Source organism: Asparagus officinalis, chromosome 6 (genome assembly GCF_001876935.1).
Source record: "Asparagus officinalis chromosome 6, Aspof.V1, whole genome shotgun sequence".
NCBI lineage: Eukaryota > Viridiplantae > Streptophyta > Magnoliopsida > Asparagales > Asparagaceae > Asparagus > Asparagus officinalis.
In genome coordinates, this window is record NC_033799.1 from 5,695,889 (window position 1) to 5,714,688 (window position 18,800).

At 37.5% G+C, this 18,800-nt stretch overlaps 2 protein-coding genes across 4 annotated transcripts in view; both read right to left on the reverse strand.

The window, feature by feature from the left end:
- The window catches only part of LOC109844377 (1-phosphatidylinositol-3-phosphate 5-kinase FAB1B-like), a 17,126-nt gene extending 10,008 nt beyond the window's left edge, over nt 1-7,118 (reverse strand). For both annotated transcript variants that reach the window (XM_020413381.1, XM_020413380.1), the window contains exons 1-2: nt 7,013-7,118; nt 5,682-6,911 (exon numbers count right to left, since the gene is read on the reverse strand). In XM_020413381.1, the coding sequence (XP_020268970.1) occupies nt 5,682-6,295 (614 nt within the window). In that variant the 5' untranslated portion in view covers nt 6,296-6,911; nt 7,013-7,118. The remainder of the gene's footprint in view (nt 1-5,681; nt 6,912-7,012) is intronic.
- LOC109844889 lies at nt 8,376-18,162 on the reverse strand. 2 transcript variants are annotated; one of them, XM_020414060.1, is made up of 9 exons: nt 17,959-18,162; nt 14,014-16,613; nt 13,866-13,946; nt 13,231-13,383; nt 12,925-13,088; nt 12,694-12,841; nt 12,478-12,600; nt 11,849-11,936; nt 8,376-8,797 (listed from the first exon to the last, which is right to left on the reverse strand). In XM_020414060.1, exons 2-9 carry the CDS (start codon nt 16,468-16,470, stop codon nt 8,622-8,624), a joined length of 3,390 nt encoding a protein of 1,129 aa, XP_020269649.1. In that variant the 5' UTR covers nt 16,471-16,613; nt 17,959-18,162; the 3' UTR covers nt 8,376-8,621. The 2 variants fall into 2 exon arrangements, with proteins under 2 accessions (XP_020269649.1, XP_020269648.1); XM_020414059.1 differs by having other exon boundaries at nt 14,014-16,635.

Sequence of the window (18,800 nt, forward strand, 5' to 3'; positions counted from 1 at the left end):
CGCGCTACACATTCGCCACCGCCCGCCACTCCTAATTCTAAGTAACCATATTTCTATTAAAATCCCTTCTTCTTTTTTTGCTTTTGTTATTTTTACTAAAATCAGCTATATTTTAATCTTTTTTTCTCGGATTTTAGGGCTTTAGGTGGTCCTTTTCCATCCAATTTGGGGGAAATAATTCATATCTGATGTTATATCCAAATTTCAAGTGATTTTCTATTTTTTTTTTAATTCTTGTAATTTTTAGACAATTAGTTATTTTATAATTTAAAAACTATTCGACGATTATTACCCAAAACTTAATTACCCAAATTTTAACCCCAATGACAACTAAAACCTTAAAAGAAAATAGTAATATACCTTACTAATATCCCAAAAGTAGTAATTTTCCGAATAATTGCCATTATTAATTTTACACATAATATAAATGAAAGAATAACACCAAGAACCTAATCCCCTAAAATATGTGAATTAATCAAACATTTATATTTTTAAAATATTTCAGTAGTGTGAAACATAACACAATAATGTGATATATCCATTATAGAAGAATAGAAAAATAGTTAATGATAGTCGTAGATTCCCGTCCAATAATTACTGCTAATTTTTTGGACTTATAATAAGATAGACGGCTCAATTTTGGGTATCAAATTTAATTCTATACCAAAAAGAATCGTTTATATTATAAGTAGAAAGAATTAGCACGTAACTATTGGATCAGTCTAGTTCGGACGGGTTAGGAATATAATAGTGTGTACATCTCACTTTGCATACTTTGTGCAGTTTTCATTTCTAGAAAATTGTGGTCGCACGTACTCGTCATTTTCTGTATACAATAAGAATATGTTGTTATACATTTCGGTCTATTACTTACTGATTTTGATTTGTTACCGATACGCATAAAAGCGTTCGCACAGTGTACTTGGAGAACAGCAGGTAGGTGCTGTCGAAATTTTTTAGAAACAAAAATGTATAAAGTATTCAAAGTTACATGTAAACACTACTATATTCTTAATGGGATAGAAGCCTTCCTATGATAGTCGAGAGAGTTTTAGACCAACCTAGTATTTGTTCAAATTAAGACAATGAAGATACTCACAGAGTGTTTAGTCCAATTTAGTACAACAATGATCATTATAAAAGAATAATTTCACCTACTTAGTATTTGTTCAAATCAACTACAATAAAGACTATCGAACTTAAGATGATTTATGAGATATTAAAATAATTAATAATTGTAACTAACATATAGATGAGAGAAGATCCTGACAAGCCGTGGGTTGATATTCCTATTATGAAAAAAGAGCGGGAGCTGACACTCGATATTGAGAAGGATGTGAAGCCTCCCTAAAGTACGCGTATGCGAATCCAAAGAAGTTAGACAACAATTTGTCGTGTTGTCCATGTAACATGTGCAGAAATAAGGGTTTAGTGGATAGATTTGCTATACGAAAACATTTAGAAAGATAGGGATTTGATGAAAAGTACAAATATTAAAAATTTCACAAAGAAGGCGAAGATATTGAACCAGTTGACAGAAAAACAAACATGAGGATAGACGATACGCAGGCAATGCTCAATGATATTACAGTAGTTGTAGAAGTTGCCGAAGTTGCAAAAGTACCGAAGGTTTTCGAAGTTCTTGAAGATGCAAAAAGTGTCGAAAATGTCGAAGATGTGTGTGGGCTTTAAAATTTTAATGAAGTTATGGGAACATGATGAGAAGGATTTGTACGACAACTGCACAGGGTATAGTAGATTGTCATTTATTCTTCAACTGATGCATATTAAGACCCTCGGCGGAATGACAGATAAATATTTTCAAATGCTTCTTAATTTACTATGCAAGGTAATTCCAGATGAAGAGAATAGCATACTAGAAAACACCGCTCATAATTTTGAAGAACATGAATGGAATGGCATAAAGAAAATTTGGCAAAGGCTCATAGTAACTATTTATTATATTGCTTCTTTCAATGACTATTTATTTGATTATTCTTATAGTGTATATTTTTTTACATGTAATTTGCAAGATCATTATTGTCTTGAGCAAAACCCGAACTACTGGGATTATATAATGCCTAGAGTGAGCAAAATGATTCGAGGGTGGAGGAATAAACCCAAGAAAAAACACTTAACAAATATAAACGTTGATTGGAAGAGCTAGGAGCTTGATAAGAGGCTTCCCCCATATAATTGGATAATTCTCATTATCGAGTGTGATGAGTGGAAGGGTGAGAAGAATGTGAGCTATTTTTAATTCATTATATTAACACCGCACATACCAAAAAAGTACTTCATCTTGAAGGGAAAACATTTGACGGCATCGGAGAATCGCAATTCAAAGCTATACAATCACTTTCTAGGAGCCACTCCCTACGCACGAATCGAGCATAAGTTTTTGAGTGAGAACCCGGTATATCAAATTATTAAAACTTAATTCATGTGACTAATTTCATACATTGCTCAAATTAATTTGGAATTTGATATTATCACAGGATATACCGCTAACCCTTCTTGCTAGAAAAGCTTGTATGCTACCTAAGAACTACGATCAGGATAAATAGGTGGAGAAGATTAATGATATGCATGTAAGTATAAGTTTAATTTCACATTTGCAAATACTAAATGATTTCTCATTAGAGTTGCTAATTTATATTTTTTTTTATTGCTATACAATATACGATATTCAGGCGGCGATAAAAGCTTCACAAGACTGTCTTATCCTAAACCCTCCGGTCTCAGGGCATAGAGGATACCCATGTGAATGCTACCCGCATGATTAGAAAGCAGTGGAGTGAAGTTATTGATGGAGCTTACGATTCTAGACCAAACAAGAAAAGAAGAGTGTCTAATGTCCTTATCAAGTGCTAGAGCTAGGGCATTCTCCACCAACAAGACTAAAGCTAGCGAACCGTCAGTAACCTTGAAGTGACCATGTGAGACATCATACATTACGAGTAAAATCGAATAGTACTCATTGGACAATCTTGAACCCTTATTGGCTTTTTAATGTCTTTCCACTATTACGCGTGAGTTAGGGGGTGCACAATCGACCTGGAATGTTGTGCAGCGCGTCATCAATCATGAGCCTTAAAGAAGCTTCTTCCCCAGCCTACATATGTGGCTATCACTAAGTTGGCGTTTGCGAAGCATGGAGTTATTGATGGTGGAGAGGTATATATGACATAACATATATGTATTTATTACGAATTTTGTGAACCATATTCTTATGTTGACTTGCATTTTTTAGGTTAGAGAATGTACTCCCGTAGAGAGCAGCAGTACGATACAGCATTCTAATGCAGCCGCTGCCAATAATAGGGACGACGACAATGACAATGATAAGGAGTTAGACTTGTTTTTACATTTATGTACTTCTGGATTGTGTTAGACACATTATGACTTTTGAATTTTATCTATATGTATTATATTTGTAATTTTATTGCTTTGTGGATGAATATTGTTTGAGTATGGAGATGTATTGTGGTTGGATTATTGGATGAGTATTGTTGGATAATATGATTGGATTGGTAGATGAATATTTTGAATGTGAATATGTATTGTGGCTAATTGTTGGATATGTATTATTGAATATTGTGATTGGATTGATGTATGGATAATTGGATACAGGTTCTTATATGTGTGTTCCCGTATAGGGGGGCTACCAGAAACAAAATTTTTTAGGGGTATATATACATTGGTGACGGGTTAGCTCATCACCAATGCATATTGGCAACGAGTACACCTGTCATCAATGGCAACGTCGCCAATAGTCACATGTCACCAATGGCAACCATTGCCAATGACTATTAGCGGCGAACTAGGAGCCGTCACCCCTCGCTAATTGGCATTGGCGATGGACAACGTCTGTCGCCAATTGGTGATGATCATTGTTCATCGTCAAACCTACCCCTTCACCAATAAATACTCATCGCTAATGATCATTGGTGACGGACCAATCCATCACCAATGAACATTGGTGATGGATTTATTGGTGATGGAGGGCATTGGTGACGGATTACCCCGTCACCAATGCCCTATGTTGTACTAGTGTATGTTAGTAAAGTGGGGCGATGGATTGTGGTATTTGAGGTCAAGTCTGGATTGTGTCCTTTATTCGATATTGAATACGGATACGACACAAGTACAACTCCAAAAAAAACTGCTCATGCAACATAGAATGGTACTTATATCTTTTGATATTTCGATAATTATATGCATAATAGTCCCACAAAAGGAAAATGTGTTGGTTATTCGGATAGAGGTTAAACACCCAAAGCCACCAACCTCTGCCATAAGTTTATGACATCCACGTAATTGGTACTTCTATCAATTAACAAAAATTAAGAACCAAGAAAATGTGATTCCGACTCACTTCGTTTGTCTCAATCTGTGAAATTCTGATGTATTTGCGCTCGACACTAACAATGGCATGTACAACTACTCACATTCGATACCCGATTGGAATTCAAATCCTTAACTTTCTAGCGGAAAACTGGCCGACGTCGATTCCTCATGGAACTATGAATCATTCATTCCATTCAAACCAAACACTAAATTTTAACCAAATCAAGGAAATCCAATTTCCCGTAACTGTACAGGTCCTTAGGTTTTTACTGGAAATATTACCATATGGCAAGGATAGGAACAGGTTGTTTCTTATTCTACGAGAACTTTTTGGAAGCTTGCTCCATGTCTCCACAAGCTTAAACTACATAGAAAAATAAGACAGTTTTCCAACCAAGAAAAACCTTTCCTTTTGCATTTTCTAGGATGCCCCTCTCTTGTTCCTAGGTTGTTTGGCCAGAAATTCAGCACAAAGAAAGCTGATGTCAGGTTTGCATGAGAAATTTTCAAGTTTCTATTGATGTTTTTTTTTCTCCATAGCTCACCCTACATTGATGGAAAAAGGCTTGGACGACAATAATGCCATCAAGCCCATCAAGCTCACCATGATGATGAATAACATGACTTGAAGAGATAGTAAGAAGAAAGGGAAATAGCACGCATGGTGGGTTGACAAGTTGTATGCATGCCTCCCCTTATGTGATAGAGAGAACGAAAGAAGATGAGGGTGGGAAAAAACTTTCAAAGGGGAACAAACAAATTTTTTGAGAAAGCTAGAGACGGTGTTTGGCTTTCTTGTAATGGAGTGATATGCAAAAACTGTTGAAACGGAGGTGAGAACAAGAAGTAAAATCAGCTCAGGCCTGTTCCTTAGGATGGTCAATATGAGAGGCACAAACCCACCCCTGCTATACTCAGCCCCATGTATGTTATGCAGCCTCCTTATTGATGCATGTATGAGCATATAGAAATTTCACACCATAAAGGCCTTCCTGCTCTAATACTTCTCTTTTTATCATAGATAATGTGAAATTGAGATGAGTAAGTTGCATTCAATTTTAAAACATACCAACAGTAATGCCAAAGGTTCTTAATCAGAAAATAATTTAAGCAAGACATAAGCAAAAGCAAGAATCAGATTGGAGAAATAAAAGACGGCATGGACCCTTGTTGATGAATAAAGGAAATGTGAATAGAAAACGATGATAGTCAACTAACAAACTATCAAGCATCTGTACATCTAGCACCAGGTGCTTCTAATTGAAATCCTGGTAAATATAAATGGGGAAAAGAGTCAAACACCTCCATAAGCAGTCAATCCATCAGCATACCTGTTCATGCAAAATCCGTATTGATTAGGAGAAGGATCTCCCAAATCCACAACTGAATCTACTTTAGGCAGCCTGTCTTGTTTATCAGTGCCACTCTCCATTTCTATTGGCTGACTGCCAACTGGACCAGAATCATAAATGGCGTATGGACCTGCTCCAGTAGAGTGCGACATAGACCCAGCAGTCATCGTACTGCTATTAATGGTACAAGTAGACTTGGTACTAGCCAAACTTGCTGTTGAAGGAGAAGAGCAAAGTACTGGACTGGACATCTGGTTACCACTATCATCAGCTGCTAACTCTTGCTCCCATTGCTTAAAGCAATAGTTGCAAACACGAATCCTCTCCCCAATTTCTCCCAAACTCGTTGTTGCATGATTAGACGAAACCGGAACAGAGTTTGAAGTACACTTGGCACAAAACACACGACCACAAAGGCGACAGTGGTGCCTACGGTTGAAGACTGTGAACTGTGAATCACATTCATAACAAACCCTGCAGCTTTGATCTGGCATCCAAAAGTCTCTTGACACATTTGACGGTTCAGACCTCCGAGGAATCCAAGATTTCACTACGCCAACGAACTCTGAGAACCTCTTGTCAGGTGGTTCCATCGACAAAAGGCTCTCATAACCCCAATCATACTGAATCAGTCATCTGATTTGTAACCCAACAAAAATCGAACCTTGTCGACTTCCCTAAGTTTCCCTTACCAAAATATATAACCTACTATATTCTTCACACCAAAATATCCCCTTTTCAATCGAAATGACAACTTGCACCTGATAAACCACTCAACTAAATCGACGAAACCTAATCACTCCTCTAGATGACCTTGTTGAATACATATGTAACTTCCATGAAAACCCAGCCCCATCTCTCATCAATAACACCACGGGGAGTCGAACAGTGCGCATCAAACGCACCCATAATCCTATTCAAAGCTACCAATACCGAGCCCAAATCATATCAAATTCCCCTTGAAGACAGTTATCTAGATCAAATTGAACCTCAAATTTTCTTAAGAACTACAAAATGAAACTCCCAATTCAAATGACTACGGTTATCAAGCCCACTACAAGGAAAACTGACAGTTACCCACTTAATATCCAGACCTCAGTAATAGAACCCAGAAAGGAATTAGGGCACAGTTTCCAAAAACCAAAACGCCTAATTTCGACTCAATCCAAAGGCTGGTACACAGAAGAGGCAAAGAGATCAACCCACCGCCTACAACCACCATCTCAATCAGATAGAATTCGATCCAATAATCACAAATTTTAACAAATTAACTACAAAAAAAAAACATAAAAAATGTGAAGTTTTTGAACCTGGTGAGCTCTTCCCTTTGAGTAGTGATCTCCGATTTCATGTGGAGGAGAAGAAAGTGAGCGCGTGTTGCAATTTCGTAAATTGTTTGTTATCAGTACATGTGAATTTTGCAGAAAAGTACAAACCAAGTGAGTATTTGTGGATTTAAAAAGAGATGGTGCGACGGGCCCACTGTTAGGATACGGGCCATTCGATGAAAGTGCTGACCTCTTTTTTAAGCCCAAAAGGGTCCAGGAAGGCACGTAGGGGTCACGAGAAGTCGTCAATTGTTGGGGTTTAAATTGAAATTAATTAAATCTGGAAACAGCTGCAGTGAATGATGCAGACAGCAATCATGGAGTGTTGCTTGTGTGGTGACGATGGTGTTCCCTGCTTAGCTCTTTTTAGGCGGTTTTTTATATTATTAGCACATATTTGAGATTTATTCCTATTTTGAGGAAGTAATTTTCCACGTAACTACTATACTAAGTATTGGGCGAAACCATATTTTCACAATAAGGTCATTTTATAAAAACCACCTTCAATTATCAATTTATACATGAGCCGCCTATAAACAGTTTTTTTTTGTTGCAATAAACCATCTTTGACTCATTTTTGAGTCGAGTTTTCTCGATTTTCCTACAATAGTTAATTGTCAACATAACAAATATATTAGAGAGATGGTCCTTAATAGAAGTTAGGTGGAATTAGTTACCCAAAAATTTAACTGAAAAGCGTATCATGGTGGCTGATTGCAAAAAAAAATATCCTTTAAAGCTGATTTATGTATAAATTAACAATTAACGTCGTGGTTTCTATAGAATGAAGGTGGTTTCTAAGGTAGAAAAAAAAAGAATCTCTTAGTGGTGATATGTATCACAGTATAATAAATTATTTATAATTAGAAAGCGCATAACAAACTTTTAGATCAGCAGGGAGTATCAGATATTATCAACAAACTACTTTGACGAGTCAACAAAGCCGTTAAAAATCCACTTGAGCAAATAGCGGCAGAAAAGTTCAAAGTTTGTTATTGTGATATCTCTATTAAAAATAGTACATATCCTTCTCGTGAAGTTTACCCTGTTTTTTCCAATTTAGACCCCAATATTTCAAGGACCAAGAAATAATTGAAGAAAAACTTTCTAACACAGCGGCCCACTTCATCTGGAACAAGCATATTTTTGAATAGGAATGCAAGCAGCCCTGCCCAAATAAAGCTATCAACAAGGGAAGACCCCAAGGTGAAGTATGCCTAAAGTCAAATTCTGTAATAATTACCACTTGACCAAGGATATATAGCTACAGTAACCAAAACTACTAAGAAAATTCTTTACTCTCTCATCGAGCATGTTCATACTGAGCCACAATGACAAAGGGATATAACTAAGCCCCTATAAATGGCTGAAATAAATCACCACCTCCTTCCATAAATAACACCTTCTCATCAACATTTTCACATTATTGACACATTTAACAATGGAAACCAAATCCCTGTCTCTCAGTAATATACATTAATCACACACACATACATACACATTATGCGATAACAATGAACACACACACACACAAGAAATCAAAGCCTCAAATGCTACGATCAACAAACAAATACAGGACTCAATGTAGGCATCACTTGCTTGTTTTAGATTGAATAGCCACGGACATGGATCGCAATCGACTGGCTATCTGAGTGAAGGTAGGCCGCTGTTGTGGGTCGGGAGCCCAACACTGCTCCATCAGTCTCCTCCATTCTGGGTCGCACGACACTGGCACAAGCGGCCTCAGTGTATTATTCACAATACCTCCTGCATACAGAAAACAAAATATTTTGTATTAAGAGTGTGTCGATAAAGTATCTTAGCCACTTGAAAAGTGTATTACAGGATTGTGATTTGTGACTAGTCAGATGTTAAGAGATGTAAAGTCCCAAAATTTGCATCCAAATTCAGATTCAGATATGAAAATCCAAATTTGAATGACGAAGTTCTAAACAGATAGTTTTAAATTTTAACCCTCTTTGCTGAAGGGCTAATTTTGGATAGAATCCCTACAGTTCTATTGTTGCAGATAAACCCCCATAAGTGAACCTTTTTTTACTCTTTTACTCTCAGAGAGAAGATTTTATTCTTTGAGAAATAGACCTTCTGAGGGTAAGAGACACAAAAAAAACCACTCAGGGGGTCTATCCGCAACTCAGTGATAGTACAAGGGTGTTAGGATTTTTAGATCTCGCAAAAACCCCGAAAAACCACCAAACGCATCATGAAAAACCCTCAACAGGGAAAAACTACGGGATTAAAACCAATCCACTATCACCTCCAAATTACAATCTTTTGCACGGACAAAAACTGTCAAACTCTCTCTCTCTTCTTCTCTCTACTCTTCTTAGCTTTTCCTCTAACAATAGAAGAATATATATAGGGAAACAAAAACTATTTCTAGCCTAACTTCCTAATTAGAATATGATTCAAACTCCTAATCATGATGAAACTCAAACTCCTAATCATGATAGATCTCTAACTCTGTCTAATTCTCATAAAGTTATACAAAGAATCAAAAACACAATTCTAACCTGGAGTTTGAGTTGATACCCAACATATCCTCCCTAAACGAAAAATCTCCAAGTGTCTCAATGGCTTCAGAAAAACCCACTCTCTTCTTCTTCTTGTTCACTTCTCCCTTGTGGACAAGAGTCTGAGAAGAGTCATCTACATCATTAACAGATCGCTCATCTAAATAGCAAATATGATTGCTATTCTTCCTCCCTCGTAAAATCAAATCACCATCTTTATACACTTCGCACCACTCTCCTTCACCCACATACTTATATTCATGAGATGTCATCTCACCCAACGAAATTAAATTAGCACCAAATGACGGCATATATCTCACATAATGAAGAATTATGACCTTCCCAGTGTGAAGCTTGAGACGAACACTTCCAACACCTTCAACTTTCATCTTCTCGTTGTTTCCAACAATCACGTCGTTAAATTCTTCATCTGTCTTCAATGTGTTAAAATAATTTTTGTTGTTGCAAAAGTGCATAGATGCTGCAAAATCCAACACCCAAGAGCCACTCGCATCAGTACATGTACTCTGCATCAACAACACCACATCTTCATCACACAACCACCGAGAAGTTCGTCTTCTTCCCATTTTCTTGAACCTTCATCTGTCTAATACTCTTCAAATCATCACGCATCTGGGAACATCTGAACTAAATATGACCATTCTCTCCGCAATAATAGCACTCCTTTTCGCTGTCGTCTCGGGCCCGAGATTTTGACCTTCCTCGATAACTATCACATCTCCCCTTACTCCTCCCTCGATTAGACCTTCAAAAGCTAGTGCACTCTCACCACCATTAGATGCGCTCTCCTTTCCCATCATTCTTTCATTCTCACGTAGGAGTGTTGTCACATCGTCGAACTTCAATGTCTGCTTTCCTACAATTATCGTCTAAACTAACGGTTTGTACGACTTCGACAAGAAAGACAATAGGAGTAGCGTCTGCTTTTCTTTAATCTCCTCATCAATATTCATAAGTTGTCACACTAGTTGATTAAAGGCATTAATGTGGACTTGAATTGCAGTACATTATTCCATTTTTAACCGATAAAGCTTCATCCTCAAACACAATCGGTTGGTCATCGACTTCGATGCATAAATCCCCTCAAGCCTTTCCCATAGCCCCCTTGGTGTGGTCTCTTGTATAACATTATACTTGATCTCGGGGGCGAGTGCCAAATGAATTGTGTTAACCGCCCTCTTTGGAACTTCATACAGCATCCTTCAATCCTTTAGGTTTCTTCTCCTTCAAAGCTTGATCAACACCCTGCTGCACAAAAATATCTTAAACTGTGCACTGTCATACTGTAAAATTTATCTTGTCGTTGAATAGCGAAATATCGAACTTCGGACCCGATGAAGTCATCATCCTCTAACCACAAATCAGTCACTGTAGAGATTGAATTTGATAAAACCAACGTTAAAAACGAACTCAGCACGTCAAAAACCCCTAGGAACGACTCCAGGATCACCAAAATCCGCCTTCAAAACCTCGATAAAAAGACAAATCAATCTGCACCGTCGGATTTCTCCGCCACGTGATTAACCCCACGTGAACGGGCCTCCCGCATAGCTACAACAATATGCTACAGTATTCGGCTACAGTATTCCGCTACGGTACCCTTTCTTTTTTCCTTTTCTTTTTTTTGTTTCCCATAATGTCGATCACCACGATTCAACCACTGACGCCTTCACCAATCGTGCACCGGTCAAAGCTCCACGAACCGTCGAACTCCGTTCTGATACCACTTGTTAAGAATTTTATATCTCGTAAAAACCCCGAAAAAACACCAAACGCAGCAAATAGAATCACACGAGATTTAACGTGGAAAACTCTCAACGGGAAAAATCACGGGAATAAAATCAATCCACTATCACCTCCAAATTACAATCTTTTGCACGGATAAAGACTGTCAAACCCTCTCTTCTTCTCTCTACTCCTTTTAGTTTTTCCTCGAACAATAGAAGAATATATATAGGGAAACCAAAACTCTATCTCTAGCCTAACTTCCTAATTAGAATAGGATTCAAACTCCAAATCATGATGAAATCCAAACTCCTAATCATGATAGATCTCTAACCCTATCTAATTCTCATAAAATTATACAAAGAATCAAAAACACAATTTTTAACTTGGAGTTTGAGTTGATACCCAACAAGGGGGCCTATCCACAACAAGTGAAATAAAAAGGTCTACCAATAAATGAGATTTCTGTAGACAACTATAGAAAAATGAGATCAGCAAACCAAACATCATATTGAACAATTTAAGATTGTAGGAATACCTATAATGGCACCATAATGCATATTGGCATAAGGCTCCTCCCCGGTGAGAATTTCCCACATGACTATGCCAAAGGAAAATACATCAACCTGCATTAACATTGCAAATTAGTACCTGATATACGTAAAGTGTCATTTTTAACAAGTGGCATCAGCAACATATTATTCGAGTCTTTTAAAATATCAATACCTATGCGGCAGTGAAGAGTTCAAACTTCAAAAGGAAATTTTAAATAAGGTTTTTTGTATAAATACCCCTCAAATTATGCATATTTGCAAAACTACCTCCTAAATGTCAGTATTTGTAAGACTACCCCAAATCATCAACTTTGGGAAAAGCCCCAATCAACAAATGACTATTTTGTTGATGATTTCTTGATATCTCACACTGCACGTACAAATTAGGATAGCGATTTTGTGGGTGTGCGCGTGAAGGTTTCTTTTTTTTTCTTTATTTCTTTTTCTTTGTTTTTCTTTTTTCTTTTTTTTTTGGGTTGGGGGGAGGGGGGGTTGGGGGGGTGTTAGTTTTGCAAATATTGAGACTTGGGGATAGTATTGCAAATATGCATGATTTAAGAGGTATAAATATCCAATAATACAAAAAAACCTGAAATTTAACTGTAAAGCCTACCTTTTCAGACACCTTATTGCTGCTCCCATGCAATAATTCTGGAGCCATCCATGGCAATGTCCCCCTCACACCACCAGAAACCAGGGTATTTCGCTTAATTTTTGACAAACCAAAATCACCTACCTGAGTGAAGCCAAACTCAAGTTTAATTAATAATTACACCAAGGATCAGGCAGTAAACCAGGAACACATTGGCTAGATGAAACTATAATTTACCTTACAAATGGGTCGTGACTGATCTTTAAGGTTCACAAGCAAGTTATCACACTTTAAATCAAAATGTACAATGTTTTTAGAATGCAAATATTCCATTCCAAATGCTGCATCCATGGCAATTATGAGCCGTTTACGGCGATCTAGGTACCTACAGCTCCATTTTAAAGAAAGTGTTAAATTTGTCGAAGAATGTAAATTGAAGGGAGATTGTGGGGCAAGCTGCAAACATACTTGTCTTTGCGTAGTAAAACATGTCTCAGGGAACCATTGACCATATATTCTGTCACAGTTGCTAATGTACCTCCCGGTCCATCTTGTACAACCCCATAGAAAGCAACCACATTTGGATGATGAAGCCTTGAAAGAATCTCAGCCTCACGCCAAAACTCAAGTGTCTGGGAAAGAAATCAATTTGGACAAGAATTGGTAAAAAATGATTTGTCCACAAATTCATTTGGGATTTGTAATCTAGAAGATCAATTACGAGACCAACTAAACCAGATAAAATGAGAACTTTCACATAAATAAAAAGCACACCAGTCGCTCTTGCTCAGATGAACGGCCTGTAAAGCAACTCTTCTTTATTCGCTTAATGGCGACATCGCTGCCCCTCCATTTCCCATGGTAGACAGTTCCAAATGTGCCAGAACCCAATTCTTTAAGCTCCTCAAGATCATCATTTTTAATAGTCTGCAAACACACCACAGTTTGATTAATGTACATCAAATATATGATACAAATAATAAAAAGTCAATATAGATCATACATGGAAGCACATTTAATTTATATGGTCAGGATTCTGCAGAACGCAGAGCTACACTCTCCATTTCTTTTGGTAGATGCCTGTTCTGGTTTTATTTTGGTTAAAACAATTCAATGCATCAAAAATGACTGAGTAATTATTCAAACAGTAGTTTTTAAAAAGAATGGAGACATACAAATAAGATTTTGGTATTTAACCACAAAGTACTGTCGTTGAAATATTTCAAAAACATACAATTCTGACAATACAACACTATCTGACACCTAAACAAATGGAAAAAGGGTCGCCTCTATGTGCAGAAAAGATCAATCATTTGGGAAATATAAAAGTTTTGATAACTACAATAAGAAAGAGAACACTACCCAACAAAAGTGAAATCAACAATTTAGCAGATATAGAGCATGCATACCTGCAAGTCACTGAGATCTAGGTCACCCACCGAAGCATCAACTACAGACTGACCAGCTTCCCCAATAGCAAATTTCAACTCCTAAAGGCATCAAAGAAATAGTACATATTATGTATGTTTGGGTTTAATAAACAAATGAGACAAATACCTCATAGGCTGAGTCAGTTGTCAGTGTGTTCTCTCCTGCAACTGGATAAGGATTCTCCACCTGCAAGCCTTCACCGCCCTTGCCCTTTACAATAGCACCTGATAACTCTTTCTGCAACTCCTCATTGAACTCCATTTGTGAATCCATTTGACCTAACTCAAACCCCTCATTCTTCAATGGAGAAGAGTTGATGTGATCTTGATCCATAAGAGAAATGCCCTTGTGTGTAAACTCAGCTTGGGCCAAATTTCTGAAGAAAGACCAGCGTTTAGGTTGATGATTCTGCATGTTCACACTGATTCCAGCATCTTCTTTGCGAAGAGGGATCACACCTGATGAATCCTCAGCTAATCTAGCCTTTGAAAAAATATCAGTGAGTAGATCATGACGAAGTCGATCATTGATATCAACAATAGTATCTTTCTTCCCTAGCGTAGAGGTTCCATCTGAGGCTTGTTCAGTAGCAACCTTGACGGTTAACTCCTCCCAATGAATCTCTGGTAGAATTGTAGCTGGATTTTCTTGCTGCTTAGACGCAGATCCTTTATCAATGGTTGAGCTCTCCACCATAGCTCCTTCTGTTCTTTCAGCCACTAATACTTCTGGAGCTGAAACAGACTCCATCTTTGCTTTTGTGATTGTGTTCACCAACTCTTTATTTTTCTCGAACTGGTATAAGCCATTCTCAATGGTTGAAGTAGTAGGAAGAGGTGGCTTTGCTGCTGAAGACTTACCACTATGAGAAACCAAATTTCCTTCATCCAAAGGATCAGCACCTTCAGCAATGGACTCTCGAGCTGCCCAAGATTGTGACTGAAGTAGTAGATACTGTGGATCAATAGAATCATCCGACTTCGACAAGCGATTCATGAAAGCAGCCTGCTCCCGAGGAATCCTTTCAGAATGAAAGACTCTTGTATGACGCGAAATTGGATCACTGTCAGAAAATCCTGAATCAAAAACTCCACCAGATGCATATTGGTCGTCTTCATTAAATTCAGAATCATAATCGGTATAAGAATCAACATTAGATGTTTCTGTTGCAGGCTCATGTTTTGAAACTGAATCATCATGCTTCTGCATGGATTTTGTAGATTCATTGCCCAAAGTTTGGACGGTTCCACTTCCACCTTTTTGCTGCGTTGAATTATCGACCGTTGATTTTGATTCCTTCACCCCTTGACTATGAACTCTGGTACCGTGTAGTCCTTCTGTAAAACCTTGGTTTGCAAATAGTAGATCATTAGGTGGCAATGGAGCAGAAGTTCCTCCAGGAGGTGCATATTGAGAACTATAGCCATAGTCGGAAGGAACAGATCCAGGGATGGAGATTCTGCTATTTGCATTTTGAACATTATTGTGCAAGTTCAAATGGGAATCACAGTCCCTAGACGAGCTTTCCTGCAGAAGTGATGATGCTGTTGTTGGAGGTACAGAATTGCCAGAAAAGGGTGCAGTTTGATTTCCAGCTGACTCTGTTGGAGCTCTATTTGAAGCATTTCTGTCAAATTCAACTTTAAGATTAAGTAACTGATCCATATTGCTCGCTGATGTGGTCGCAAATCCATGCTCACTTGAAGATCTAACAGCTTGATCAATCCCATTGACAGCAACAACATACTGCACTTCAGAATCTCCCTCGGTGCTGCCTAAACCGTAATGGGTTTCATCAAAATCACTTGAAGAAAAGAGAAACATCCTCAGCTTTTGTGAACCCTCTCCGCCTCCAAGAAAGCTGCACTCCTCCATCATATTTTGGAGATCTTCATCACAAGAAACCGATACCAAGGCATCAAGATCCTCTCCAGGCAATTGATATTTGATGGTGTGAGGTTGGTTATATACAGTTAATGTCTTTTGCATGAGCTCTTGCCAGGAGATATCCTTGCTAATACGAATAATTCGTGTATCACCTCCAACATATCTCAGTTTAGAATCGCTTGGTCGGGGTAAAATTTTACCACCAAAACTGCAGAGGACTTTCATCTTCTTTGAGGAATCAGAAGCCCCTGAAGAGGAATGGCCATGAGAAATGCCTAACGATGGTCTTGGGGCGGACCTTGAAGAAGCATATCGTCCTTTGTTTTCAATTTCAGAGAGGTTTCTCTTCTCCATTTCCTTAAAAGGGGATTTATCTCCGCTCATAAGCATTGAAACATCAGACCCACTTTCAGATCCTGCATGAGAAATTCCTAACATGCCCCTTAAATCCATATAACCAGTGGCATGATTTTGACCTCCAGATGAATTTGAAGCTGATGGGTTCTTGGATATCGCCCTCTCTCTCATGAATTCAAGTGCAAACTCCTCGCCTGTCTGAATTGAGAAATTCAGGACAGGCCTAACAGTACTAGACCCAGTAGCCTCTGGTGCCCTAGCATTGGTGTTTGTAGAAGCCGATGGAACCTGCACAAACTTCTGGCTTGCAGGCCCAAGTCCTTCTCTTCTCGTATCCATGAAATTACAGTTCCCTTTCAAATTTATCAATCACTCCGCAAACTATTAATGTTTCCACTATATTTCTCATCTTCCTATAGGGCACCAAGTTCAATGGGTTCATAGTGACATGTTGTCCTCAAAAATATTGGTGAAGGATGAGCCTGAATTGAAAGATGGTGCATCCTGTAAAGTGAATATTATAAAATTCCAAGAATTGAAAGATGGAAAGCTATTTTGTTTAAAAAGTAAAGACAATCCTCCAACTATGAAGGCAAAAATCTAATGTAGTATCAAGAGATTCATGTCAGTATTATAAAAAGTCATATTCCAAAACACAAAATAACACCGGAAAAACATAATAGTTACTGGATTAACCCAAGTGTTTAAGATCCATGAGATGTCATCAATGTATAGTCAAAAGCTATCTTGACTAGTAACAGGAGTTGGAGGGACATTTTTCACTTTTTAGTGTTGATGAACATATCTCGGCATTGGCCACAGCTCTAGTTCACCTTTTTAATGATATGGTCATTGATTTACAAGGAATACCAAACATAAAATAAACCATTAGAAATTAAGAAGTATATACTTAGGCTCCTAAAAAAACTTAGGTACTAGCTTCCTAGGTTTTCAATTTCATTTGTCTGAAAGAAACCAAAACATCGTAAAGTAGGGTATCCAACAACGAGAGAGAGTATGTTCATTTCCAGCATAGCAAAACCATGAGTTTCTGTTTATTTTTAGAAATCCACATTGGAAAGTGCCCTTTATTGCATGCCACCCACAATTCGGAAATCGTTGCAAACATGAACATTATACTTTTCTTCTTACCATGATACTCTCTTTCCTTCACATACTGCTAACAAGCTCTATAATTAGCATTGCACCTGGAAAGGCGGTGATATCTTTACAAAACAGATTGGGTTTAAGATACGGGCTAAAGATAAACAAAACTATGGAGCTAAACTTAGAATTTGTCATCATATCTTAAACAAAGACTACTGTATCTAGCAACACAAACCAATCCTTTACTTTTTACTCCTTATTTTCTTCAGTGTCGCTGGCAGCTTGAGAATCATCCATAAAAGTTGAAATCAAACTCGAGAGGGCACAACTACATATTAAGCATACCCAACTATCAAGCTTAGTCTCATGCAGGGAAGATTCAGACTAATTCAAGCGACCTAAGCTGGTCTAATCCTGCAGAAACTAGTACACGCAGAATCCAAAACCTTATACAGAAAAAAAACGTCAAATTATATAGGAAATTTCAACAAAAAGAATAAATACATCAATTTTAAAATTCATTGTGAGACCTAAATTATGCTCAACATAATTGATAAACTATGAATCAACAATTCCAATTAACAAATATAGCATTACCCATCTCAAAAAATCGATTTTCCCCCCCAGCTCCCATACTAAAGAACCAATTTTTGCAAATTTCAAGTAAAATCTACCGCTAGAGCCCTAATTTTTTGCCAAGTAAACAGTAGTAGAACTTACCGCAAAAGCCCGAGAAAGGCAACGGAGGATCGAAGCTCTCCTCCGGAGCCTGAGGATCGCTAGGTTTTGAGGTGAGTCGACATCGCTAATGGTCTGATAATTTTCATTGATGATTGGACAAAAATAGGAAAAAATGGAGCTTGGACTTGGAGGATTTTTTAGGACGGTGGTTGGAGAAAAGATTTTTTGTGTTTTTGGCTGCATACCCTTTCGACACCTTCACATTTTCGGATTTACCCTCAAAATGTGCATATTTGTTAGTTTACAACAACATTCTCCACATTAGATTTTTATGCGCCTCTTATTTAACATTATAAATATTCAGTGGGGTAACTTAGCAAATGTTCAGATATTTTGGGATAAATCCACAAATGGTATAGACGTGGAGTGTACCAGCAGAAAATCCCGAGTTCTTTGTAGGGAGGGACAGTATTTTTATTGTAAATTTTAAGGGAATTTTTTTTAAAAAAAACCGATTTTGCTAAATAATTAGCAAAATAGATCATTTTGCTAGTTATTTAGCAAAATAGATCTTTTTTTGGCCAACAAGTCAAAATATGTCGATTTTAAAAAATAGGCAGCTGAAAACATACGGGACTAGTAGCCCCTTATGTTTTCAGTGCACTGATCGGGGATTAGTGCTCACAGAAAACATACGGGACTACTAATTCTGTATGTTTTCAGCATTCTGTTTTTTTTTAAATCGATCTTTTTTTCCAACAAGCAAAAAAGAGGTCTATTTTGCTAAATAATTACCAAAATAGTCTATTTCGCTAATTATTTAGCAAAAGCCGTCTTTTTAAAAAATTCCCCTAAATTTTAATGGTATTAGAACGGAGAGG